This window comes from Oncorhynchus gorbuscha, linkage group LG12, assembly GCF_021184085.1.
Source record: "Oncorhynchus gorbuscha isolate QuinsamMale2020 ecotype Even-year linkage group LG12, OgorEven_v1.0, whole genome shotgun sequence".
Classification (NCBI taxonomy): domain Eukaryota; kingdom Metazoa; phylum Chordata; class Actinopteri; order Salmoniformes; family Salmonidae; genus Oncorhynchus; species Oncorhynchus gorbuscha.
The window spans coordinates 31564173-31591680 of record NC_060184.1 but is presented as its reverse complement, the minus strand read 5'-3'; the positions used below and the strand labels follow the sequence as shown (position 1 = coordinate 31591680).

Sequence of the window (27508 nt, the reverse complement as noted above, 5' to 3'; positions counted from 1 at the left end):
GTAGTGCCAATCACTTAACCCAATTAACAGTATGCCATCCACCGCAATCACCTGGCCCTTCTGGAGAATGGGGTCTTCTATCTGGGCCATCCCGAACTGACCCGTGAGGATTCCAGTGTTGGGAGGTCCGTCTAGGGCCTCCAGCTCCATAAATGGGAGCCTGAGGTCTTCCTCGCACAGGGGCTCGCATGCGGGAGTGGGGTCATCTCCCTCCCCCGGGTCCGCCTCGGGGCCCAGTGGACACCTCTGGTGATGGGGTTGGGTTGCACAGGCCACCGTCCTTTTGCCTTTTCTTCCTACCTCCCGTGCTCGCCTCCCCAGGTCCCTCCTCTACAGGGCCTGGAAGAGAGGGCAGTCTCGACAGAGGAGAATGGACATGGATAGGTTAGGAACAGCTCCCACACACATCTGGCACTCCCCCCTTGGGGTGGTTATCCTCACAGGCACCGTTGGGTACCTCTTCGTGTCCCTGTGTACACAGGACACTGTCACCTCCTCGTCCCCTGGTTCCTCCTCCCCCTCTCGTGTGAGCCACTGCGGGTGCTGCTGGAGTCCAGCAGAGCACTGGTTTGTACAAGAACCATCGGAGGAGCCGTCTCGGTGTGCGCCCAACAGGAGGTGACGTAACTCGCCATCCGGGTTACCCCAGAGCTGGGGGACGCAGAGGGCATCGCCTCCTCCCGGCCGGGACAGCTCCACACGAGGTGCCCCGGCTCACAGCACTCATAGCAGCGTCTCTGATCTGGGTCCAACAGGAGGTGACGTAACTCGCCATCCGGGTTACCCCAGAGCTGGGGGATGCAGAGGGCATCGCCTCCTCCCGGCCGGGACAGCTCCACACGAGGTGCCCCGGCTCACAGCACTCATAGCAGCGTCTCTGATCTGGGTCCAGCAGCCGCTGACGTCGTCGGTTTGGGCCAGCCTCCCGCTTCACAGCCTTGGCGGGTTCCATCCGGGCCCCCTTCAGCCCCTCGCCTCTCTCTGTGTTGTTCATCCTCCTCGCCAAGTCTCTCCGCTCGGGCCCCTCTCAGCAGGTCCTGGGTGTTCTGGTGAATTTCCACCGCGGTCAGCAATTCCTCCAGGCTCTGGGGTTTCAGCATGCTCACCTTCTTCTTCATCTCGTATGGCAGGGCCCGAAGGTATTTATCCAGGGCGATCTTGTCGAGCATCGGGAGGGACGGTACTTCCGTCAGTAGCCAGCCCTTGGTCAGGCGCACCAGGTCGCTCATCTGAGCACGGGGGGAAAGGGTGGGGTCAAAGGCGCAGTTGTGCACGGAATGCGAGATTGAACCCATAACTGCTCAGTATCTCCCGTTTGAGTCCCTCATAATTCGCGGCCTGGTCTCAATGCTCATTTTTTCAACTTTCACATCCACATTCACTTCATACTATTTCCAGACACACTCGGTAATCTCATTACCCACGTGCATTGTCGATTCTCTGTCATTACTTGCTATGCACAATATGTATCGTCAACGGCACTCTTGCCGTTACTTACTTTACATGTAAATAACACCACATACTCAAAATACCTTGTTATTTTTTTGTGGTTGCAAACCACATCAACATTTCTTCTAAATGCCTATAGATAGCTATCAGCGGGGCTTTCCATGGTAGCTTTGCCCTCGCTCTAGTCTTCTCTTAAAACTAGTGAATGGTCTTTCCTCGCTATAAGATTATGGGTACCTTTTTTATGTGTTACTCGTCTTGATTTTCTTCCTTTAATCCTTTAAAAAGAAATGATACAGATTTGATTTCAATTGACTTACTGAAATCAGTTGCATTCCCTCAATTGTTCGTGGATGGTGTGTCTCCTTCTGGACAGCTCACAGTAAGGGTCTGGTCTGGGCGGGTCTCGTCGTCTTTTTGGTCACATGGGAATTTCCCTCACGCATCATAAAATGCGCCACCAGTTTTCCTCGCAGACCCCCACTGGAAAGCTCCGCAGGTAGATTCAATAATTCTATTTGTGACACCAATTTGTCTTGGAAATTCTACACCAGGGACACTCTAAGTCAATCATAAATTAATCATTCTTTATTCTCAGTGCTTTGGAGAGGTTCCAACCAACTCAATGCACCATGTGTTTGTAACCGGCTATACAATGTGTCTAGGACTGTCTCCTATCTTAACTTAACCTCTTAACCTCTTGGTCCTACCTGGCACGCAGGCGTCCCATCTAGAGCTCTGGAAATGCAAATGCGCTACGCTAAATGCTAATAGTATTAGTTAAAACTCAAACGTTCATTAAAATACACATGCAGGGTATTGAATTAAAGCTACACTCGTTGTGAATCCAGGCAACAAGTCAGATTTTTAAAATGCTTTTCGGCGAAAGCATGAGAAGCTATTATCTGATAGCATGTAACACCCCAAAAGACCCGCAGGGGACGTAAACAAAGTAATTAGCATAGTCGTCGCTACACAAACCGCACAAATAAAATATAAAACACTCATTACCTTTGACCATCTACTTTGTTGGCACTCCTAGATGTCCCATAATCACTATTGGGTCTTTTTTTCGATTAAATCGGTCCATATATAGCATAGATATCGATCTATGAAGACTGTGTGATAAACGGAAAAAAATAGCGTTTCATAACGTAACGTCATTTTTTTAAATTCAAAAAGTCGACGATAAACTTTCACAAAACACTTCGAAATACTTTTGTAATGCAACTTTAGGTATTAGTACACGTTAATAAGCGATAAAATTCATCAGGAGGCGATGTCAATTCTATAGGTGTCTGTTTCGAAAAAATGTCTTGGAGAGAGCTCGACCAAAACATCCGGTCGGAAACCGGAGGGAATCGATTCCCTTGATTCGGTTAGACCAAGAATCAATTGCGAATCAAATTACAAGACTCTAGACAACGTGTGGAAGCTGTAGGCACTGAAACCTGGGTCTCATGTAATTCGATTCACTTTGAACAATTCCTTGAAGTCGCGGATGGATATTTATTTCCATTTTCAGTGATCAGATATTCCTGCACTTTTCGATGAAACGCACGTTCTGTTATAGTCACAGCCGTGATTTAACCAGTTTTTATAAACGTCTGAGTGTTTTCTATCCACACATACTAATCATATGCATATACTATATTCCTGGCCTGAGTAGCAGGGCGCTGAAATGTTGCGCGATTTTTAACAGAATGTTTGAAAAAGTAGAGGGTTAATAGCACTTGTTAAAACTCAAACGTTCATTAAAACACACATGCAGGGTACTGAATTAAAGCTACACTCGTTGTGAATCCAGCCAACAAGTCAGATTTTTAAAATGCTTTTCGGCGAAAGCATGAGAAGCTATTATCTGATAGCATGCAACACCCCGAAATACCTGAAGGGGACGTAAACAAAATAATTAGCATAGCCGGCGCTACACAAAACGCAGAAATAAAACATTCATTACCTTTGACGATCTTCTTTTGTTGGCACTCCTAGATGTCCCATAAACATCACTATTGGGTCTTTTTTTTTAAAATTAAATCGATCCATATGTACCCTAAATATCGATCTATGAAAAGTGTGTGTGATACAGGAAAAAACACAGTTTTAAAACGCAACGTCATTTTTAAAAATTAAAAAAGTTGACGATAAACTTTCACAAAACCCTTCAAAATACTTTTGTAATCCATCAAATTGATCACGGGGCGATGTGTATTCAATAGCTCCACGTCTTAAAATCATGGTCGGAAATTTCTCTGCCAAAACATCCTGTCGGAGACCGGAAGGAATGGGCTGTCTCCTACTCGTTTGACCAAGAAACAAAGTACAGGCAACTGACAAGACTGGCGACATCGTGTGGAAGCTGTAGGACTTGCAATCTCAGCCCCATGTAATTTGCTTTCCAATAGACAATACATGCAAGTTCATCAATCAATCAATTTACAGTAATACTATGCTCCAGCCCTGCGTGGCTTCATATGAAACACGCCAAATAAAATAAATGAATGTGCCAGAAAACAGTTGGCTAAGTGGATTTTGACTCATCGTTACCACATTATATGGGACGGTCAAATTGACTGACATTGACGATGAAGGAGCATCATGCGCTCTCCCTCCGTGTACAGATTGACTGGCTACAATGTACACACACACACACACACACACACACACACACACACACACACACACACACACACACACACACACACACACACACACACACACACACACACACACACAGGTACTGGGAGGCGGGACAGACAGCAACTGTCAAACCCGCCATCGCTCACTTTGTGACGGACAGGTGCCTGTCCTAATAGATCTCTAGAAGATGCATGTTGTTCATTCTAGCGGGAGAGGGCTCGGCTGACTTTTTTTTATGACTTCTGTGTTGTAAAAGAAATTGACTAGTTAATTTAAGTGGAAAAAGTACCCAGCTGAAAATGTGTTTGTAACCGGCTGTATAGGCGACAGCCTGCACTAGTGGAAAACTCTGCCAAATGTAACGTAACATATACTAATTTTGAGTATCCCTGATTTACATTTACTATGTTACATCTACTCTGAGACCGGGTGGCCTAGGCGGTTCTCCTGGGGTGCATTCAGTTTTGATTTGAATGTTTACTATGTTGCATAATGGTGTTACTGTATGGTCATATTTCCCCAAAACATTCAACGTTCTTCATCAAGTATGTAATCATTATTGGACTAATTCAGGTAGGTACCTCCCTGTTTTGTTCCGTTTTAAGAAATGTTTTGCAACAGAATCTGAGTATTGAATACGCCCCAGACTTTGAGGTACGTTTACTGTTTGGTGGGGGTGGTGGGGTGTGGCTTGAAGCAATGCGTGACATATTTAAAGGGCAGCGGACCCCAACCCACAGCACTGTTTTGTTTAATTGACTGTTACAGTAAAACATCGTACTGAATGTAGCCCAAGTGTTTTTTTGTTTTTTTACCCAGGGGTGGCCAACTGGGTAAGAAAATGGGTATGCATAATGCAAGCTATTGAGTAGTAGTACGAAACTAAGGCCCTTTTCTGTTCCAGGGAGGAGTATGGAGAATGATGAACTTCCGTCAGCGGATGGGATGGATCGGCGTGGGGCTGTACCTTCTGGCTAGCGTGGCTGTCGTCTACTATGTCTTTGAGATCGACCAGACATACAACCGTCTCACCCTGGAGCACGTGGAGCGGGTGGCTCAGGAACAGCAACCTCTGCCAGGGGACAACACACCTCCCGCCGCATCCTCTGGGCCCCCATCCTCACTGCCCACGTGGACCCAGAGTCTCAAAACTCGCCTGCTCCTCTTGCCCTTCTGGGTGTGGGTCACCATCTTCCTCATGCCCTACCTTCAGGTGTTCCTCTTCCTCTACTCGTGCACGCGCGCTGACCCCAAGACGGTGGGCTACTGCATCCTGCCCATATGCCTGGCGGTACTCTGCAACCGCCACCAGACCTTTGCCAAGGCGTCCAATCAGATCAGCCGGCTGCAGCTGATTGACACCTAAAGTGTCCAACCGATTTGAGATGGTGGATAATATGAGAGGCAGGGTGAGCAGCCTTAGTGCATGCTGCACACAATCTTGGCGGCGGCCTACTACTCTCATACCTGAACTACAGGATACTTAACACTCAACTAGTGCACTGTGTGAAGTGTTAAGCATGCCAGGCATCACTAGGCAATTCACTTGGGGGTTTCGTGGTGGTTTTGTTGATGTGTATGTGTGCTGTTCTTGAGATGAACAATGGTACGCGTTTCACAACCCTTTGTATTTGTGATTTCTTACATTCAACAAAGGCTGGACCAAAGGGGTGCCACGTGCTCCTGGGTATCACCACAGTACCTGACTATGATACAGACACCAATCATTGAGGGTTTATCCATTCACTGCAAGGTCCCACTTTTTTGAGCAAATAATTCTGAGGAAAGTTTGGTTCAATCATCATCCCATAACTATTACCACCCCACTGACTCGAAGTACGGTGAAATATCACGTGTCAACTAATTTGTACAGACAGTTTTAGGAATGTGATGCCATTTTAAAAAACTGTCTTAGTGGATCAGTAGTGATTCTTAGATAAGTACTGCTGTGTTGTTTTGTTATTGGTCTGAATGTATTTTGTAGTGTTATTTACTGCTGTGTTGGCTCAGTAATTTCCTTCTACATAACATGCTTTTTTGTCATTCTATTACTTGCAATATTTAGGAAGTGTTTCGGGGATTTGTCAATTGGTCAATCTATCCAGTATTTGTCTAAGATAAATATCTTGTGCCTTTTAGGACCCCCCCCACCCTCCAAGTAAAGTCAAAGAAAGTCCACACAAAGCACACGGACCATGCTCTTGGAAAAATACAGATCTTCTACTACAGCCATTGTTTGTCCTTATGTGCCATAAAGTGACAAAAACGTGACATGAAATTGTCAATGTTTTTGCCTTTTTTATGAGGATCCCTGGTCCCTTTTTTGTAAGACATGTATGTGGAAATGTGTTATGTTCAATGAGTTGTGGAATCCTTCACATGTAAGTTACGAGGAAAATATTCACTGCCAACAAAGATCATTTCCTATTTTGAAATGAGCAATGGGACAAATATGGCTTTCCTATATTATCTTAAATATGTCTTGGCTGTCTGTGCCACATTAATTTATATGGCAGGTAGTGTCCTTAAGCATTTCTGCAAAATACTCATTTAATTTGAACGTTGTTTTGAAATAATCTTTGGCTACTCTGTGTTGATGGTGGAGGTCAACCTCCATATTTTTTAATGTTTCCAATTGATTCGAGATGGAAAATTAAATTTAAATAGTCCATCTACATTAGCACAGTAATGAATGTGCAAAAGGTTTATTTGACCTTCCTCCCAACACAGGGAAGTGGCATGTGCTGTGTCGAGTGACCTGACCTAAAGGGAATTGGGCTGGGTTGTGTTCAGTAAGGCACACAGAAAACATGTTGATACTCTTTGTAACAAAAATGCATTTGTCCAGGTAATCCTTCCATGCTTATCAGTTCTGTTTGTTTCTTATTGAACACAACCCTGATTTTGTCCTTGACTATACAGCATGTCACTCATTGCACAGAGGCCCAAGTGTATGGGGTTTGTGCTCTTCCCTTGTCCTTGATTAGTAAGAAACTCCCCTCACCTGGTTGTTTAGGGCTAAATCGAAAGCAAAAAAACAGACTAGGCCCTCTATGTAATGAGTTTGACACCCCTACTATAAAGCAGGGTTTCCCAAACTTTGTTCTGGGGTGCTTGTTTCTGGTTTTTGCCCTTGCACTACACAGCTGATTCAAATAATCAAAGCTTGATGAGTTGGTGAATTCAATCATCGGTGTAGTGCTAGGGCAAAAATGTGCACTGGGGGGCTGCTATAAAGGATAATCTACTTGGGTTTTGGACTGGGTGTTTAGTGGCTCACATTACATTTTCACTGAACCCGTTTCAACTTCATTCCTCTTTTTACTATATTGCACAACTTGGGTCCTCAGTTGTAGTGTCTACAAAGGGCCACGTTCAGTAGGCATAAGATGGAAGAAGCATTTACAGATGGAGTTACTACCTGAACTCATAATGCTCATTTTGATCCATTTTTTCCCTACCGAAAGTACTATTGGTTTTAAGCTACAACTGACTACAGTAACTGAAACCTCAAGCTAGCCAATAACCTGATTTGATCAGTAAGTGTCAAGGTCAAATCATACATTGTAGAAGCTTCCCTACTCAACCAGAGTTGTCCACCCTTGATTCAACCTACACAAGTCCCAAATGATAGTTTGGACGTAGAGACACTGCCTGTCATGGTTCCTCTAGGTTTTTTCTGTTTATTAAAAAAAAAAGTGTTAATGGGAAAGGAATAGTCGTATTAGAAAGAAAAAAAATATGGGCTTGTGTGGTCGGTCTAAAAGAATGAGTGGCGATTCACATTGGTGCTTCTGATTTTTATTGCCTTTCAAATCTAAATGCACTGTGATTAAAATAAGGTCTGGATTGTAAGAAAATTAAACGTTATGGGAAAATGTCTGCAGACCGTTCATGTCATTTCTCAAAGCAAGCAAATGCTGCAGGGACAGTGCAATTCTAGTATCCATTAACAAGATGTCTGAAATACATTCCACTTAAACGATTGACATTTATACAAATGTTCAAAACAAACATTTCAATTGTATCAAGAGAAAGATGTAGATCATAACTGCAATGATTGCCAAGGCAGGAGCAATACCATACATACATGAGTGGGAATGAATTAATAATAGCCACCCAGTGGATTGAATAATAAGGGCTGGCATATCTGCCCCCAAAACAGTGTCTTCCAGTCTTGTATGCCAGGACCAGACTCCCTTCTTCCTACAGTAGTCTTTTATGTCCCAAATGGCAACCTATTCCCTACCTAGTGCACTACTTGGGCCCTGGTCAAAAGGAGTGAACTATAAGAAAAAGGGTGCCATTTGGGACAGAGCCCTTGTCAGGCCCTCAAGGTCTTGGACCGCTTTGCAGGAGGCTGCATAATAGGGGCTTTTGTGTCTTCATCTTCCTCCTCATCTGCAACAGATGACAGAAAATTACTTTTGTGATCAAGATACATTTTGGGGAGTGGTTGACAGAAGTGAAAACAAACCAACAGACATGACACAAATAAACATTTATCTCCTTCCCACCCATAGGACCTGCTTAAAGTACATTGCCTATAGAGTGATTTTAAAAACTGTCAAGTGTTGTAGTCCATATGTTAATATTGGACTCATTTTAGATTGCATCAGTTAAATGAAGCCTGTCACGGACTGAGGTAGGTTCAGTAAAATAATTTGACCAAGCCATATTTTTTTAATTTTTATGTAGCACAAGATATGGTTACATATTAGTGATCAAATACCAGTTATGTGAGAGATGCATGTTTTAATGATTGATAGGAATATTCACATCAAATCTATGTTGACACAATTTATGCAGCTTGATAACATAATGTGCAGGCATGACACAAAGCTGATTGATTTGATAGCCGTAATGTCTTCAAATGTCATAGGCCGCCTACCCATAGTCTCAAGATGGAGGAATAGAACATCGTTTCATCTGAAATGACAGGCTGCAGGCTTTTATGTTTTGAACACTTGTAATTTGATAAATTGTGATATCGGGAAAACTCAATGATCATATCAAAACTCCGATGACGGAATCAATTAATCTGTTCACATGCACACGTAGTAACAATATGTTTGTACGTCACAGTGGCATCATAGGCACACAAAAAAAGTATTTGTAGCCGAGCAAGCTAACGTTAGTCGGTTTGATACTGGGAAGATCTGTGTTATGAAGTAGCTAGCCCAAAGACAGGTATCTAAAATCATTATCTGATCAACGTGGGCGGTTTATCTGATCATCCAAAGATTTGTTAAGGTTGGGATTTGTCTATATAATGATTTTCATAGCAACTAGCTCTATCTACCGAAAGATGTTGTGTTCTTCCAGGTCATGATTAGCTAAACAAAATCGATAGATTTCGTGAGACAATAGCCACAATAAAAATAAACAATAGCTAGCCTCAATAGAAGCAGAGCAATTCGCGAACCTTGTTTAGTTTTTATCAACATCCATCGCGGTAGCTAAGCGTGTTGTTAAATGAGCTACCAGTAACGTTAGCTAGCTAACCAGGCTCACCGTCGTCGACTTGCAAATCCCCCTTGTCATTTCCTCCGCAAAATTGTTCTTGTACAACGAGATCAGTGAGGAGCCCCGATACGTCTGCGTTTAATTTCTTAATCCCCACTATCATAGAAGTCAGGTTGTTTTCTGTTTTTATGATAATCTCTTTCTTCAGGCCATCCCTGTATTTTAGCTCTCCTCGTATCTCAGTAGCTGCCATGATTGTTGAACCATGACCCTAGTTTGAACTCTGACCCGAGTCATAGCGGCATTTTGACGTACATTCGATTTGGTCAGAGCCTTGTACTTTGAGACGTTCGCCATATTTGCACAAATACATATATAAATAACAATCACCAACTAAACCAACAGGTAGACAATATTTTAATTGATCAAAATGTCAAAATCTCTGAAGTGCTTTTCAGAAACTCCCGCCAACAGGGTGAAATATTAGCATAATCCGGAAATCGTGCGGAAATTGTCATTCTGAGAGAGCTACAGTGAGGTGGTTCGATTCATCTAGCCCGGGCGCCCGTGTAAGCATGTTTTGCTTTGGCTGAAAGTTGGTTACATTCGACTTGGAACCAGGCTGCCTCCCTGGCGTGAGCCAGCTGCTCTATCTAAATCTGCTAAAAACAATAGTGACGTAATTAAGCAAGTGCAGTAATGAGTAGGATTCTTTCTTTTCCCATGAAAGTGATTGGTTTTCTGCCGTTCAAGTGAAAACTAATTTGACATCGCTAACATTTATTCGATGGACATATATAGTATGTAATAGTGTATATATATAGTATGTTTCCGGACGATGCAACATGATGCCTTGTTAACAACATGACCGACCGCACAGATTACTGTTAATTTTGAGATGGGTGTTCCTCCCTCCCCGCTTTCGCGAGATGACGTGCCGGCCCATTGCCCGGTTCCATCTGGGCCCGTGTAAAATAACTCCCTCGGTGTATCGGGTTTGAGAATAACATAACGTCCAGTGCGTTCCAATGTTTTTTTGCTTATTGTATCTAATTTATTGTACATTTTGGTATACAGAGCATTTTGATACATTCTCTCAAGTCCTTCTGGACGTCCCTGTTTAGATTTATCTGGCGCTCTACATTTTGCCCTGGAACAGGAACTTGTATTCACACTTTTTTCACCTTCTATTTTCCGAGAATGGCGGCAAATGAGGGCGATGAGGCTACTGTTTCTTTGGTAGATGTTTTGGAAGAAGATGAAGAGTTGGAGAATGAGGCATCTGCTGTTTTAGCTGGTAGTGATTCCGAGAAGTGTTCCTATCCCGAGGTAGGCTATTTGCCCCACATTGTTAGAGAAACACAAATTACCCCAGTTTAAGTTAGCTATAATACAGTTTCGCAGTCTAAGCCAGTGTTTAGTTTCAAATGGATTTTGAAAAATGGAACCTTTAGCGACGTCACCAATTTGATGTCTCCGCCAACCTAAATGACATAATTGTTAATAAATTGAACTTGATTTGTATTTTTATTAACTCGTTATAACAAAATGTAACCTGTGGTTTTACAAATGTAACGTTCCCTGGTTCATTGCCATGGTATACATTGCATTCATGCTCAATCCGAAGGACTCAATGTGATGCCAGTTTCACACGTGTTTGTTTTGATGTGGTCTTGCAGGGCTATGTGAAGCGACAAGCCCTCTATGCCTGCAGCACCTGCACACCAAAGGGGGGCCAGCCAGCCGGAGTCTGCCTGGCCTGCTCCTACAAATGCCATGAAGGCCATGACCTTTTTGAGCTCTACACCAAAAGGTGAGTTTCACTGCATTGTTGATTTTTTTTTCCTATTAATCTTTCCTCAATTCCTTGCATCCTCTCTCATTGCCACCTTCTCAAAACCTATTGGAGAAGAAGGTCTGAAGGGAGGGACCTTGGACCTACTCTTCCAATAAGGTTGAGGAGGTAAGGAGCTGCGATGATGAATTCAGATAGAGACGTGAAGTGGACACCTAAAGGATAAGACAGACCAACACAAACGTGGGCCATGCACAATAGATCAAATGTTGGGTGTCGATGAACGGATGTGATGCAGAATTGTCGGGAAATGAACAGAAATACTGTAGGACAATATTTCATTGCTGTGTGTGTGCCCCTATATCTGTGCTCAAAGGTATTATTGTCCCACACAATGAAATTGGGGAGAGGACTGTGGACCTGTCTCCTTCCGTTTGTTTGTACACTAGTCACATGCGTCTTGCCACAGATATCTGGCATTTACAAAATTACACTGATTGGGCCAAGGTGGGAGTTATAGTAATTAATTTGTGGTGGATGACATGTTTACTGTTGCCTTGTTTGTCCTGTACCACCATACATCCCACTGCTGGCTTGTCTCTGAAGCTAAGCAGGGCTGGTCCTGGTCGGTCCCTGGATGGGAGACCAGATGCTGCTGGAAGTGGTGTTGGAGGACCAGTAGGAGGCATTCTTTCCTCTGGTCTAAAACAAATATCCCAATGCCCCAGGGCAGTGATTGGGGACATTGCCCCGTATAGTGTGCTGTCTATCAGATGGGATGTTAAATAGGTGTCCTGACTCTCTGTGGTTACTAAAGATCCCATGGCACTTATTGTAAGAGTTGGGGTGTTAACCCCGGTGTCCTGGCTAAATTCCCAATCTGGCCCTCATACCATCATGGCCCTCATCCCCAGCTTCCAATTGGCTCATTCATCCCTCCCTCCGCTCCCCTGTAACTATTCCCCAGGTATTTGCTGTAAATGAGAATGTGTTCTCACTTAACTTACCTAGTAAAATAAGGGTGAAATAAATATAATCATGAACCACAGCACTCTAGCTTTATCTGGGATATTGCAGTTGCGAACAGAATTTTCCTATAGTTAATCTTGAGCTGGGACTTTTTGCAGGAATTTCCGCTGTGACTGTGGAAACGGCAAGTTTGAAGAGATGAGGTGCAAGTTATACTCAGTAAGTTTCCTTACATTTATTGAAATTGTGGTAGTTTGAATTAGAGACATTAGGCCAATAACAGCATGATAGGCATGTTTTATATATGTAGCCAGTTGCTGGTCTGGCAAAATATATTGGCACCCTTGCACTTTTCTTAAATAATTCCCTATTTCTTCCAAAATAAGTTGAAATTGAAAACAACTTTTGGTCTCCACAACATGCTATTAGATTTTCAACATTGCAGAACCAGTTTTATTTTTGTGCAATATGTAACTTTTAGGGGACCTGACCAAATTCACATACAGTTGAAGTCTGAAGTTTACATACACTTAGGTTGGAGTCATTAAAACATATTTTTCAACCACTCCACACATTTCTTGTTAACAATCTATAGTTTTGGCAAGTCGGTTAGTAATTTTTCCAACAATTGTTTACAGACAGATTATTTCACATATAATTCACTGTATCACAATTCCAGTGGGTCAGAAGTTGACATACACTAAGTTGACTGTGCCTTTAAACAGCTTGGAAAATTCCGGAAAATGTCATGGCTTTAGATGCTTCTGATAGGCTAATTGACATCATTTTAGTCAATTGGAGGTGTACCTGTGGAGGTATTTCAAGGCCTACCTTCAAACTCAGTGCCTCTTTGCTTGACATCATGGGAAAATCAAAAGAAATCAGCCAAGCCCTCTGAAAAAAAATGTAGACCTCCACAAGTCTGTTTCATCCTTGGGAGCAATTTCCAAAGGCCTGAAATGCATCTGTACAAACAATAGTAAGCAAGAATAAACCCCATGGGACCACGCAGCTGTCATACCGCTCAGGAAGGAGACGCGTTATGTCTCCTAGCAATGAACGTACCTTGTTGCGAAAAGTACAAATCAATCCCAGAACAGCAAAGGACCTTGTGAAGAGGCTGGAGGAAACGGGTACAAAAGTATCTGTATCCACAGTAAAACAAGTCCTATATCGAAATAACCTGAAAGGCCGCTCAGCAAGTAAGAAGCCACTGCTCCAAAACCACTATAAAAAAGCCAGACTATGGTTTGCAGCTGCACATGGGGACAAATATCATACTTTTTGGAGAAATGTCCTCTGGTCTGATGAAACAAAAATATAAATGTTTGGCCATAATGATCTTAGTTATATTTGGAGGAAAAAGGGGGATGCTTGCAAGCCAAAGAACACCATCCCAACCGTGAAGCACGGGGGTGGCAGCATCATGTTGTGTGGGTGCTTTGCTGCAGGAGGGACTGGTGCACTTCACAAAATAGATGACATCATGAGGCTGAAAAATGATGTGGATATATTGAAGCAATATCTCAAGACGTCAGTCAGGAAGTTAAAGCTTGGTCGCAAATGGTTCTTCCAAATGGACAATGACCCCAAGCATACTTCCAAAGTTGTGGCAAAATGGCTTAAGGACAACAAAGTCAAGGTATTAGAGTGGCCATCACAAAGCCCTGACCTCAATCCCATAGAACATTTGTGGGCAGAAATGAAAAAGCGTGTGCGAGAAAGGAGGCCTACAAACCTGACTCAGTTACACCAGCTCTGTCAGGAGGAATGGGCCAAAATTCACCCAACTTATTGTGGGAAGCTTGTGGAAGGCTACCCAAAACGTTTGACCCAAGTTAAACCATTTAAATGCAATGCTACCAAATACTAATTGAGTGTATGTAAACTTATTACCCACTGGGAATGTGATGAAAGAAATAAAAGCTGAAATAAATCACTCTACTATTATTCTGACATTTCACATTCTTAAAATAAAGTGGTGATCCTAACTGACCTAAAACAGGGAATTGTTTACTAGGATTACATTTCAGGAATTGTGAAAAACTGAGTTTAAATGTATTTGGCTAAGGTGTATGTAAACTTCCGACTTCAACTGTAGATGTGAATTAAAGATCTGTCATTTTCATTGAAAGCAAGTTTAAGAAGCGATATCTGTTTTATGTGCGCTATTTGTATGCTTCCTGTTTTAAAGTTTAGTTTTTGCCTCTTACTTTCAGTTTTGTACCCCAGCTTAAAACAGTTTGAAAATACAATATTTTTGTTAATGGAAAAGATATTCCTCAGCGGTTTAGATTAGAGGTCGACCGATTATGATTTTTCGATACCGATTATTGGGGGACCAAAAACCTGATACCTATTAATTGGCCAATTTAAAATAAAATAAAACTTTTTTTTTGTTTGTAATAATGACAATTACAACTATACTGAATGAACACTTATTTTAATTTAATATAATACATCAATCAATTTAGCCTCAAATAAATAATGAAACATGTTCAATTTGGTTTAAATAATGCAAAAACAAAGTGATGGAGAAGAAAGTAAAACTGCAATATGTGCCATGTAAGGAAGCTAACGTTTAAGTTCCTTGCTCAGAACATATGAAAGCTGGTGGTTCCTTTTATCATGAGTCTTCAATATTCCCAGGTAAGAGGTTTTAGGTTGAAGTTATTATAGGAATTATAGGACTATTTCTCTCTATACGATTTTGTATTTCATATACCTTTGACTATTGAATGTTCTTAGGCATTTTAGTATTGCCAGTATAGCTTCCGTCCCTCTCCTCGCTCCTACCTGGGCTCAAACCAGGAACACATCGACAACAGCCATCCTCGAAGCAGCGTTACCCATGCAGAGAAAAGGAAAACAACCACGCAAAGTCTCTGAGCGAGTGACCCCGCTAACTAGCTAGCCATTTCACATCGGTTACACCAGCCTAATCTCGGGAGTTGATAGGCTTGAAGTCATAAACAGCTGCTGGCAAACGCACAAAAGTGCTGTTTGAATGAATGCTTACGAACCTGCTGCTGCCTACCATCGCTCAGTCAGACTGCTCTATCAAATCATAGACTTAGTTATAACGTGATAACACACAGAAATACGAGCCTTAGGTCATTAAGATGGTCGAATCCGGAAACTATCATCTCGAAAACAAGATGTTTATTCTTTCAGTGAAATATTGAACCGTTCCATATTTTATCTAACAGGTGGCATCCATAAGTCTAAATATTCCTGTTACATTGCACAACCTTCAATGTTATGTCATAATTACGTAAAATTCTGGCAAATTAAGCGGTCCAAACTGTTGCATATACACTGACTCTGCGTGCATTGAACGCAAGAGAAGTGACACAATTACACCTGGTTAATATTGCCTGCTAACCTGGATGTCTTTTAGCTAAATATGCCTGTTTAAAAAGATATACTTCTGTGCATTGATTTTAAGAAAGGCATTGATGTTTATGGTTAGGTACACATTGAAGCAACGATACGCACCACATCGATTATATGCAACGCAGGACACGCTAGATAAATTAGTAATATCATCAACCATGTGTAGTTAACTAGTGATTATGATTGATTGATTGTTTTTTATAAGTTAAGTTTAATGCAAGCTAGCAACTTACCTTGGCTTACTGCATTCGCGTAACAGGCAGTCAGTCTCCTCGTGGCGTGCAATGCGGGACAGGTGGTTGGACTAGTTAACCGTAAGGTTGAATCCCCCGAGCTGACAAGGTAAACATCTGTCGTTCTGCCCATCGAACGAGACAGTTAACCCACCGTTCCTAGGCCGCCATTGAAAATAAGAATGTGTTCTTAACTGACTTTCCTAGTTAAATAAAGATTTAAAAATATATTTTTAAAATCAGTGTCCAAAAATACCGATTTCCGATTGTTATGAAAACTTGAAATCGGCCCGAATTCCTCTAGTTTAGATGGTACAATGATTCTCTACACTATACTTTCTTGTTTCGCCACAAACTGAAACTATTAGAATTTTAGTAACCAGGAAATTACTGAACGATTTCTGCATAGTGCATCTTTAAATTTTACCATTTCAATTTAAAAAATAAAGGAAAATGGCATTGTAGCCATCAAAGAGCTTGCTGTACCTTTCTACTGGCAGTTTTCACCACTCTTCAGGAGTAAACTGCTCTAATTCTTCAATGCTTGAGGGGTGCCCTCCACCAACTGGTTGTCTGTAGCAAATTGAGTTACAAAACCATGATGAATCTGCAAAAATCTCGTATCATTCTGAGGACTAAGATGTGTGGTTTTATGGGAAGTATCTTATTGTAAATACATTTACATTTTTCGCCTGTATTTTGTACATTTTCACCCCAAATTCTCATTACCGAAATGCGTCCGGAATCATTTCTGCTATTAAAAAACAAAGTATTTTAATAAACCAAATATGTTGCGGTAGTTTGTCCATAAACCACAACATTTACATTAAACTATAGTATTTATTACGTACTAACACTGCGGACTACTTTGTGTAAAAACTCCAGTTTTTAAATATAGTGATGATGCGTCATCTAGAGGAATAGTCCTTAGATAGGCACAAGTTTTATTTGATTGTTAAAAAAATATTTATCCAGGCAAGTCAGTTAAGAACCAATTCTTATTTACAATGACTGCCTACCCTGGACGACACTGGGCCGTCCTATGGGACTCCTAATCACTGCCTGTTGTGATTCAGCCAGGAATCAAGCCAGGGTCTGTAGTGACGCCTCTAGCACTGAGATGCAGTGCCATAGACTGCTGCGCCACTCGGGAGCCCCGAAATGTATACGCTTATATGCCTTCAAAATTAGGTTCTTATTGTCAAACACCCAGTTTACCCCACTTCGCCTTCTCATTACAGAAACAGATGAGTCATTTAATTGAATTCTAATTTATTTTAGGTGAATTTTCAGTGTTATGTTTAACTCAGGCCTTTTCATTAGGGAGAAATGTTTAAAAAATAATGTGTTTAACTTTTTGGGACATCGAAAGCGGTTAAGGTAATTCTCAACTTATTTTGTGAGAGTGACCCAACTGCTGTTTTCAGCTCCCTATTGGATGTGATTCAGATCGGGACTTTTTGCTGGCCACTCCAGAACAGTCTAGTGTTTCTTCTTAAACCATTCCAGGGTGCTTTTGATGTGTGTTTGGGTTGCTTGAAAACCCACAACCTTCAACAGAGACGCCGTTTTTGGACACTGGGTTAAACGCTGCATTCCAAAACACCTTGATAAGCTGCTGATTTTATGATCTCTTGCACACACAGGCTCCGCCCCTGTACTAGTGGCAGCAAAGAAACCCCACAGCATTATCAAACATCCCCTTGTTTGATTTTAGGGAGGGTGTTCCTTTCTTTGAATGCTTCATTTGGTTTTTGCTAAACTTCTCAACAACCCACCTAAACAAGCCTAAATCCAGGAGAAAATATTCTGCGTACCAAAAAACAAAATGATAGCTCTTTGGAAATAGAGATCAGCGCTGTGTTTACTGACGACCAAAAACAGCAATTCTCAAACATTGAAGAATTAGAGTAATTTGCTGCAGTTATTTTGCTGCAGTTATCTTGGCCAAAGGCTGTGCAACCAAGTACTAGCTTCAGGGTGTCAACAATTTTGTCCATGCCATTGGTCTCTCAATTAAAATGATCAAATTAAGCATTCAAAAATCAAATTGGTTTTGCGATGTTGAGAATCCAATAAGTGTGGTGCGTTTTTATTTTAATTTCAACTTAAAGAACTAGGGAATTATTTAAGAAAAGTGCAAGGGTGGCAATATAGTTGTCCGAAACTATACATCTAGGACTGTGTTAATCAAACCTGGTCCTGGGGACCCAAAATAATCATGCTTAAGGAAGTGTGTTAGTTCTAAGGCAAAAACTAAAATCTGCACCCCTTTGGGTCCCCAGGACCATTGATTGAGAGACTTTGATCAAGGCAGAGTACTGCATGGTCCATGATGTTACTGATTTCACTGTCTTCTAGGACAAGGATCAGTTGAACACGGAGAACAAATACAGCCACAATTTTGTTGGTCTGTATTGCACCTGTAACAGGCCATATCCAGACCCAGAAGACCCGGTGAGAGTTGACCATTCACCTAAAATAGTCTATGAATTGGTTTTTGAAAAAAATCAGTATTCTAGTGAAGATCTATTGACCAAAACATGTCTTTCCCAGGTTGAAGATGAGATGATACAGTGCATTGTCTGTGAGGACTGGCTTCATGGCAGGGTAAGGCTTTTGTGGAGCACCAAAGCATAAGGATGTGTTGAAGATGCACAGGTCCCTGGGCTTGTATACTCCCCTATGTATGTATTTGGACAGTGAAGCTAAAATGTTTAAGTTGGCTCTATACTCCAGCATTTTGTATTTGCGATGAAGTGTTTCACATGACGTGACGGTACAGAATGTAACCTTTTCATTTGAGGGTATTTTCTACATCTGTTTTACCGTTTAAAAATGACAGCACTTTATGTATCTAGTCCCCCATTTGAAGATGTCATAAGTATTTGGGCAAATTCACTTAAACATTACATGACCAAAAGTATGTGGACACCTCGTCAAACATCTCATTCCAAAACCATGGGTATTCATATGGAGTTGGTCCCCCCTTGGCAGCCTCCACTCTTCTGGGAAGGCTTTCCACTAGATGTTGAAACATTGCTGGGGGACTTGCTTCCATTCAGCCACAAGAGCATTAGTGAGGTCGTGCACTGATGTTGGGTGATTAGGCCTGGCTCACAGTTGGCGTTCCAATTAATCCCAAGATGGGGTTGAGTTCAGCGCTCTGTGAAGGCCAGTAAATTTCTTCCATAGAGATCTCGACAAACCAGTTCTGTATGAACCTCACTTTGTGCACGGGGGCATTGTCATGCTGAAACAGGAAAGGGCCTTCCCCAAACTGTTGCCACAAATTTTGAAGCACAGAATCGTCTAGAATATATGTATGCTGTAGCGTTAAGATTTCCCTTGGAACTAAGGGGCCTAGCCAGAACCATGAAAAACATCCTCTACCAAACTTTACGGTTGGTGCTATGCATTGGGGCAGGTAGCGTTCTCCTGGCATCCACCAAACCCAGATTCGTCCATCGGACTGCCAGATGGTGAGGCGTGATTCATCGCTCCAGAGAATACATTTCCACTGTTCCAGAGTCCAATGGTGGCAAACTTAACACCACTCCAGCCGACACTAGGCATTGCACATGGTGATCTTAAGCTCCCGATGAACAGTTCTTGTGCTGACGTTGCTTCCAGAGGTAGTTTGGAACACTGTAGTGAGTGCTGCAACCGAGGACAGATGATTTTTACGCCTTACAGCACTCGGCAGTCCCGTTCTGTGATCGCGGCTGAGTCATTGCTACTAAACATTTACACTTCACAATAACAGCTGTTACAGTTGACCAGGGCATACATTTGACTAACTGACTTGTTGGAAAGGTGGAATCCTATGACGTGCCATGTTGAAAGTCACTGAGCTCTTCAGTAAGGCCATTCTACTGCCAATGTTTGTCCTTGGAGATTGCATGGCTGCGTGCTCGATTTTATACACCGGTCAGCAAAGGGTGTGGCTGAAATAGCCAAATCCACAAATTTGAAGGGGTGTCCACATACATTTGACTACACATTTGTAGTTTGTTGTGGTTCAGATTATATTGTGCTTAGAGGTGAATGGTGAATAATGTATTGTCGTTTGGGAGTTACTTTTATTTTACATAATATTATATGTTTGTGGATGCTACCATGATTATGTATAATCATGAGCAAGAAAGTTACAGAAGCACAATGATCATATCCCCAAGACATGCTTACCTCTCACCATTACCAATAAGGAAAGGTTAGTCTTTTTTAGGGGGTATGACATTTGTGAATATAGGCCTTGGACAGATCAGGTCTTTACAATGCCAGAACTATTAAACACAGGCTTCTAAAACATTTGGTCACGAAGAGCAACTTGGTGTGCAAGGTTTTGTTACAACCCAGCACAATGGATTCAGCTAATCATGGTTCAAATTTAATGGGTTTGTTCAGTAGGAAGCAACATATGGTAAAACGGAAAGCGAAAATGAGCATTCTTATTGGACAGGTTTGGATAAGAGCTCTGTTTCAAAATGCTTTCTCATGTTTTATGCCTACTGAACACAGCCCATAATTTATTGATTCATTGTGCTAGAACAAAAGCCTGTACACCCAGTAGCTCTCCATCACCAGAGTTGGAGAACCCTGGTTTAACATCTTGGGAACCACATCAAGATAATATACAGATCCTGTAATCTGTGAAGTCCTATATCTGGAACGCATCCCGAGTATTTAACTCAAGACCGGCCTGGTCTTTACACTGGTCTTGACTGTGTACACTTGATGCCATAGCTGCTATATGTATATCGTATATGAGTGTTATTACGTTTTTTTTATCCAGCACTTGGGTTGCCCTGTGCCAGAGTGCGTGGAGCTCCAGGAGATGGTGTGTGAGTCCTGCATGAACAATGCTCCTTTCCTGTGGGCCTACGCCACCCATCTGGCAGGTACTCATAGAGATCCTAGAATTCACAGTGATTCTTTATGTAGTTCTATGGGTACTCTCATTACCTTCAGTTTACTGGCATGCCCCAATTAACACATTCAGAAAGAAAACACTTCAGGATAGGAGACATTCTTTAGACCTACCACATTGTGTTTTGTTTATGCTTCTATGTGAACGTACAGGTAACTGCCAAAATTAAGGAAACGTCAACATCAAGTTTCTTAATAGGGCGTTGGACCACCAGAACAGCTTCGATGCACCTTGGCATAGATTCTACATGTGTCTGGAACTCTGTTGGAGGGATGCGACACCCTTCTTCCATGAGAAATTCCATTATTTGGTGTTGGGAAAACCCCAAATAAGTGTTCAACTGGATTGACATCTGGTGATCTAAGACCCCTCTTTCAAGTTCAGAGATCTCTTCTAGCCATGGTAGCCAAAACAATGGGCAACTGGACATTTTTAAACATTACCCTGAGCATAATGGTTTGTTAATTGCATAATTAACTCAGGAACCACACCTGTGTGGAACAACCTGCTTACAAAATACTTTATCCCTCACTGACTCAAGCGTTTCCTTTATTTTGGCAGTTACCTGTACAGTACTAATGAAACCTGCAGTAACTAGTGAACAAGAGGCTATGGTTTGCGGTAGAGCAGTTTACTTCAATGGGTGACTAAAATACTAAAGTGCCGTTAGCTATTGAGGTCGATGTGTGCACGATTTCATGCCCCCTCAAGGATTTTTAAGGTCCAATTCAGTCGTTTTGATCTCAATATCAAATCATTTCTGGGTAACAATGATTTACCTTACTATGATTTCTTTTCATTAAAATGGTCAAAAAGAAACTAAATAGCTTCTTAGCGAAGAGCAATTTCTCAAGCAAGAATTTTGTTAGGACTGTCTGGAGGTGGTCTGAGTGGGAAAGCTGTTATTGGCAGGGAGGTTTGAGACTCATTGGTCTAACTAATTAAATCACCAAGCCGGCCAAAACACCATCCCACCAAACCAGGCTGAAATTTCAGGCGGCCTTTTCAAACAGCTCTTACACTAAAACGGCATTATCATTTTCACTATTATTCCAGCCTCAGTGTGGAAATATGTACAGTACCAGTCAAAGGTTTGGATACCTACTCATTCCAGGGTTTCTCTTTATTTTTACTATATTCTACAATGTAGAATAATAGTGAAGACTTAAACTATGAAATAACACATATGGAATCACACTCTTGGCATTCTCTCAACCAGCTTCATGAGGTAGTCACCTGGAATGCATTTCAATTAACAGGTGTGCCTTGTTAATTTGTAGAATTTCTTTCCTTCATGTATTTTAGCCAATCAGTTGTATTGTGACAAGGTAGGGTTGGTATACATTTACATTACATTTAAGTCATTTAGCAGACGCTCTTATCCAGAGCGACTTACAAATTGGTGCATTCACCTTATGACATCCAGTGGGACAGTCACTTAACAATAGTGCATCTAAAACTTAGGGGGGGGGGTGAGAGGGATTACTTATCCTATCCTAGACACAAGATATACCTATTTAGTAAAAGACCAAGTCCATATTATGGCAAGAACAGCTTGAATAAGCAAAGCAAAGAGAAACGACAGTCCCTCATTACTTTAAGACATGAAGGTCAGTCAATCCGGAAAATTAAGAATTTAGTTTCTTCAAGTGCAGGTGCAAAAACCATCAACCGCTATGATGAAACTGGCTCTCATGAGGACCGCCACAGGAAAGGAAGACCCAGAGTTCCCTCTGCTGCAGAGGATAAGTTCATTAGTTACCAGCATCAGAAATTGCAGCCCAAATAAATGCTTCAGAGTTCAAGTAGACAGACACATCAACATCAGCTGTTCAGAGGAGACTGTGTGAATCAGCCCTTTATGGTCGAATTGCTGCAAAGAAACCACAACTAAAGGACACCAATCAGAAGAAGAGACTTGCTTGGGCCAAGAAACACGAGCAATGAACATTAGACCAGTGGAAGTCTGTTCTTTGGTCCGATGAGTCAAAATTTTAGATTTTTGCTTCCAACCGCCGTGTCTTTGATATGCAGAGTAGGTGAACGGATGATCTCCGCATGTGTGGTTCCCACCGTGAAGCATAGAGGTGTGGGGGTGCTTTGCTGGTGACCCTAATTTATTTAGAATTCAAGACACACTTAACCAACCTGGCTACCACAGCATTCTGCAGCTATACGCCATCCCATCTGGTTTATGCTTAGTGGGACTATGATTTGTTTTTCAAAAGGACAATGACCCAACACACCTCCATGCTGTGTAAGGGCTATTTGACCAAGGAGAGTGATGGAGCGCTGCATCAGATGACCTGGCCTCCACAATCACCCGACCTCAACCCAATTGAGATGGTTTGGACTGCAGAGTGAAGGAAAAGCAACCAACAAGTGCTCAGCATATGCAGGTGAAGCTGGTTGAGAGAATGCCAAGAGTGTGCAAAGCTGTCATTAAGGCAAAGGGTGGCTACTTCGAAGAATCTAAACTATTTTGATTTGTTTAACACTTTTTTTGGTTACTACATCATTCCATATGTGTTATAACACGGTGTCAAATGATATAAGTCAGAATAAAACACTAGACATTCCTAGGACAATCAGAGGCTTCTCTGTCGAATAAACTTGTCTCTGGCTCCATCCAGGGTTCTGACTAGGAGTACAGCTACGATCGGAAGTATTTTTACACAGCAGGTTAGGAGACTTAGGTTAAGGTCAAGAAAAGAGTTGGGGTTAGCTAAAATGCTGTCCTAACCTGCTATGAAAAGTCACTTCCGGCTGTAACTGTACTCCCTCACCTGTTTTCCACGTCACATCAAAAGGGCGGCCTTGGAAAAGCTCCTCTGCCGGTAGACTTGCTCACAACACAGACATGACAAAAACATTGCTGGTTTCCCATCGAACAGGCGGCTCTAAATATATAACTTAGATAGCTGTTTGATAAATGGGGGGGGGGGACTACTACATTATTGAAAATATTGCCTCGCTAGATTGATGAATACAGCCATTGTAAAACAGTGCAAAGAGCCTATCAGCTCTTAAGTGGCTCCATGTTGTTTTGTATTTCTCCTCCAGTGCCCGCTGCGACCAAAGCCAGCCCCTGCAAAGCAGAAGGGGAGGTGACGAATGAAGAGGGGGACCGTGAGGAGGGCAAGAACACAACAGAGGAGGCCTCCACGAGCCTCAATAACCAGGGTGAAGCGAAGGTACTCACTCCACACAAAGCTTCATATACACAATGTTACGAGAACAATGAATAGCATTTTATTTCTTGCAGTACATTGAATATCATGAATGAACCCGTAATGGGTATCTTGGTTTAAAAGTATCACTGAGAAAGGGATATTATTACCAGATAAAACAGATGGATGGAACTATATTATGTGGAAAAGGTTTCCAATGCGTCTTCATGCATTTTGTTTTCTTATGCTTTAGGTACACATGTTTCAGAAGTCAAAGTTACTGCTTTCACCACTGTTGACAGCATTGCATCCATGCAGAGCAGGGAAAGGGGACTGTCGGTATCAACCACCAGGTGGCTTCAGTCCTCTAACAGTCAGCATGAGATGAGTGCACAGAACCAGGCTGTGCTAGTTTCCTGTGGGTATTTAGGGGATAAATGGCCCGTGCCATGCGCAGATTCTCTGGTCTGCGGGGAGCAGCCCCAAGGCTTTGCGGCGCCCGCATATCAACAAGAATGATTTCATTAGTCAGCCTCTGAGGCGAGCAGCAAATTGAAGCCAGCCTTATTTGACAGAAAATATGGCAGCCCACGATTTGCCCCCTCCCGCAGGGGCCCGGTGAGCTCGCACATTTGCATGCACCAAAGACAGAAGTCACTCTTATACAACTGGCAACTGTTTTTTTTTGGTTTGGGATTTAAGGGAGTGGTCTGTCTACTGGCGAGGTTGTGCAAGGTAATGGGCCTTGATAAGATACTTAGGAAATGTTTCCTTTCCTTAGACTTAACAGATTATACTGGGCACGATAAGTCAAAGCAAGGTGTTCACTTCCTACCTTCATCCTTTTAACCTCTCATGTCTAACCTTTTGTAATCATATTGTGGAAAATATTAATCTTTTGAGTGTTCAGAGGACATTGTGTGATATCTGTCCTACTCGCAGGTCAAATCCAATGGGGTGCCAGGCTGCAAAAGGAGGCACCAGGAGATGGAGGGAGGCTCGCCCTCCAAAGCCCCCTCCGAGTGCAGGCTCATGGAGCTGGGGGGCACAGGTACAGAGAGAGCAGAGTTTGGAGCTGTATTCTGGCCCTCAGCCTGGAGAACCAAACTCTGTTCCTGTGTCAGCTGCAAGGTATGTCTTCACCACTTATCCCATAAACCCGGCTGCTACTCTGTTCTCTGCTTCAGCCATTTTAGAAGGAAGTCAAACAGCCACAATCTGAGGTGTATTCACTGGGAACCAAATGGGCTGAAAGTGGGAGGGACCAACCTGAATTTGCCCAATAAGAAACGCTGGTTTTCGGTGTAAAATATTTTCAGTTGCAAAATGTTTTGTTACAGTGTGCACTAATGAATACATCTGTTTTATTGTAGAACAGGTAAATACATGCATGTTGTTTAGGCCTTTTAATTTGGTGTGTATGTACGAGTAGTATCTTGCACAACAAATCAAAGGCATAATACACCCAAATAAAAATGGTTTATGATCAGAATTACTGCATATTTATGTAGTTGAGTAGGCCTATATCGTTCCTAGAATTACTATTGACAATAGGAAAACTCTGCTCACCCGTTTCCTCCCCCCAGCAGAAATCCTACGCTGATGCTGGTATGTCCTTTCTCCTGGATGAGTCGGACACGGTCTTAGCCTACGAGAATAAAGGAAAGACCACAGAACAGGAGCAGGCCGGGACCGCCGAGGGTCGCGACCCCCTGATGTCGGCCCTTAATACCCTGGGCCGGGTTCAGCAGCTGGAGATAATCCACGGTACGAGGTGGTGGTGTTAAAGAAGAGACTAAACCATTTCTCTCCCTATCCCTTTGATGTTTGCAGGTCTGAAGGTTCTGGGTAGGTATGTGAAGTAGAGGAGTTTCCACCATTATTGCTTACACTGTACAGACCTGCAACCATCAAAGCATTAGGGGTAGGGAGATCATTTGGACCATCTGACAGGGAGAGAGTGAATGAAGGAAAGAGGTGAGGCAGGTGTTGGATGAGTAGTTAGAGCCATTCCCTTCGCTGTATTGATTGAAATACAGATGATTTATTTTGTGTGGAGACAACTATCGGTGCTGCAATCAAAAAAGAGCTTTTTTTAAAATACCCCCTCCCTTCTCAGGGTACAATGACATGAAGACTGAGCTGAAGGATTTCCTGCAGAGATTTGCTGCAGAAGGAAAGGTAATTAACCTGCAGATTTATCAGCGTACACACTATTTAGTTGAATGATCAATCATATCAGCATCATTGTATTTTGGTCCTCAGTTGATGTTCACTATCCCAGTGTCGCAAACCAGCCTTTATAATGATAGCATTGATGAGGATTGTTTTGCTCGATCTTCACATTGTGGTCACTGAATCTGGAATGCACCTCCCGGCGGTCCTGTCCTTGGTGTGTGACCATGAGATCAAACTTTATTTAATGTAACTATCTGATGAAAATCGAATTCTGTCAAACTCAATACTCCTCGCATGACCTAGACTCCATCTTTTGTTTGTAGCCGAAGTCGCTACACCCAATAAGAGGCATAAAAAGTTGGTGCCCCATTTCTCACCCCCCAGGTAGTGACGCCCGAGGACATCCGTCAGTTCTTCCAACAGCAGCAGAACCGCAAGAGACGACGGGCCAACGCGGGCCAGTACTACTGCAGCTGAGCAATCTCCATTCAGACAACTCCCGGTCTCCCCCTCTCCACATTTCCCCAACACCTGTCAGTAGAGTTGTATTCCTTCTTCTTCTTCCCACTGAATGTCATTGCCTTGCGTCCAATATCATCTTCTAGTACAACTCCTCAGATGTTATGTTTAAACAAATAAAAATGCAGTAAAAAAAAAAAAAATTGAACATTGTATGAGCTTTTGTTATCTTGTTCTGGGCAGTATGCTTTGTTGTACTGTACTCGGGACGCTGCAATGTGATTTGTCTATTGAGGCAAAGCAGGTTAATGAACTGGCATTTGGTTGATACTTTGGTTATCTTTTTCTAGAGGGAATTATTAGTCTTTCTAGAGGGAATTATTAGTCTATCATTGCTCTCCTCAAACACTTTTTGTTTAAACTGGAGAGAAAGCCTAAGTTCAGTTTTCCTGACAGCAAGTGTTCCAGACAACAGACAGAGCAGTGACCCCTTGACCTTTTATTTACCTTTTTATTTGAATAAACATCAATGGATTTGCTCTTAAAACTCATTAGAACAATGCATTATCAAAACTGGTTAAGCTGGTCATCGTTCCCATAACACGCTTTCTCTCAACTCATTCCTTTGACAATTTATAATTTTGTATTTGTCCTTAGTTGCAATTTCCTTAGTGCCGTTACAGCTGCTTGTAGATCGCATGATTGCAGAACCCTGGCCCATTAGTACGGTTGGTATTTTAAAGGACCACGTTAAATGTTACCATTGGTTTCCCTGTTCCTTTTTAATGTTCACTCTAAGAAATAAAGCTATGAATAATGTAAA

At 42.3% G+C, this 27508-nt stretch overlaps 3 protein-coding genes across 8 annotated transcripts in view; 2 read left to right on the top strand and 1 right to left on the bottom strand.

The window, feature by feature from the left end:
• Positions 1-7971, top strand: part of tmem251 (transmembrane protein 251) — a 17307-nt gene extending 9336 nt beyond the window's left edge. For 2 of the 3 annotated variants that reach the window (XM_046291828.1, XM_046291830.1), the window contains one exon: positions 4994-7971. In XM_046291828.1, the coding sequence (XP_046147784.1) occupies positions 4994-5455 (462 nt within the window). In that variant the 3' untranslated portion in view covers positions 5456-7971. The remainder of the gene's footprint in view (positions 1-4993) is intronic. The other variant, XM_046291829.1, reaches the window with a different exon arrangement.
• On the bottom strand, positions 7875-9840 carry si:dkeyp-55f12.3 (uncharacterized protein LOC568418 homolog). The gene is made up of 2 exons (XM_046291831.1): positions 9604-9840; positions 7875-8490 (listed from the first exon to the last, which is right to left on the bottom strand). Exons 1-2 carry the CDS (start codon positions 9806-9808, stop codon positions 8414-8416), a joined length of 282 nt encoding a protein of 93 aa, XP_046147787.1. The 5' UTR covers positions 9809-9840; the 3' UTR covers positions 7875-8413.
• On the top strand, positions 9178-27508 carry ubr7 (ubiquitin protein ligase E3 component n-recognin 7). Of its 4 annotated transcripts, none has more exons than XM_046291824.1 (12): positions 9178-9279; positions 10755-10884; positions 11235-11368; positions 12478-12538; positions 18310-18405; positions 18505-18558; positions 20744-20849; positions 23942-24072; positions 24991-25179; positions 25635-25815; positions 26168-26229; positions 26611-27508. In XM_046291824.1, the coding sequence occupies exons 2-12, from the start codon at positions 10756-10758 to the stop codon at positions 26701-26703; spliced, it is 1236 nt and encodes a 411-aa protein (XP_046147780.1). In that variant the 5' UTR covers positions 9178-9279; position 10755; the 3' UTR covers positions 26704-27508. The 4 variants fall into 4 exon arrangements, with proteins under 4 accessions (XP_046147780.1, XP_046147781.1, XP_046147779.1 ...); XM_046291825.1 differs by having other exon boundaries at positions 9215-9342; XM_046291823.1 differs by lacking the exon at positions 9178-9279 and having other exon boundaries at positions 9419-10884.

Coding starts and splice junctions, on each gene's coding strand:
- ubr7 (XM_046291824.1), top strand. CDS start 10,756: ATGGCGGCAAATGAGGGCGATGAGGCTACTGTTTCTTTGGTAGATGTT. Junction 10,885..11,234: donor AGAAGTGTTCCTATCCCGAG/GTAGGCTATTTG, acceptor GTGGTCTTGCAG/GGCTATGTGAAGCGACAAGC. Junction 24,073..24,990: donor ATAACCAGGGTGAAGCGAAG/GTACTCACTCCA, acceptor TCCTACTCGCAG/GTCAAATCCAATGGGGTGCC.
- si:dkeyp-55f12.3 (XM_046291831.1), bottom strand. CDS start 9,808: ATGGCAGCTACTGAGATACGAGGAGAGCTAAAATACAGGGATGGCCTG. Junction 8,491..9,603: donor GGATTTGCAAGTCGACGACG/GTGAGCCTGGTT, acceptor CATCTGTTGCAG/ATGAGGAGGAAGATGAAGAC.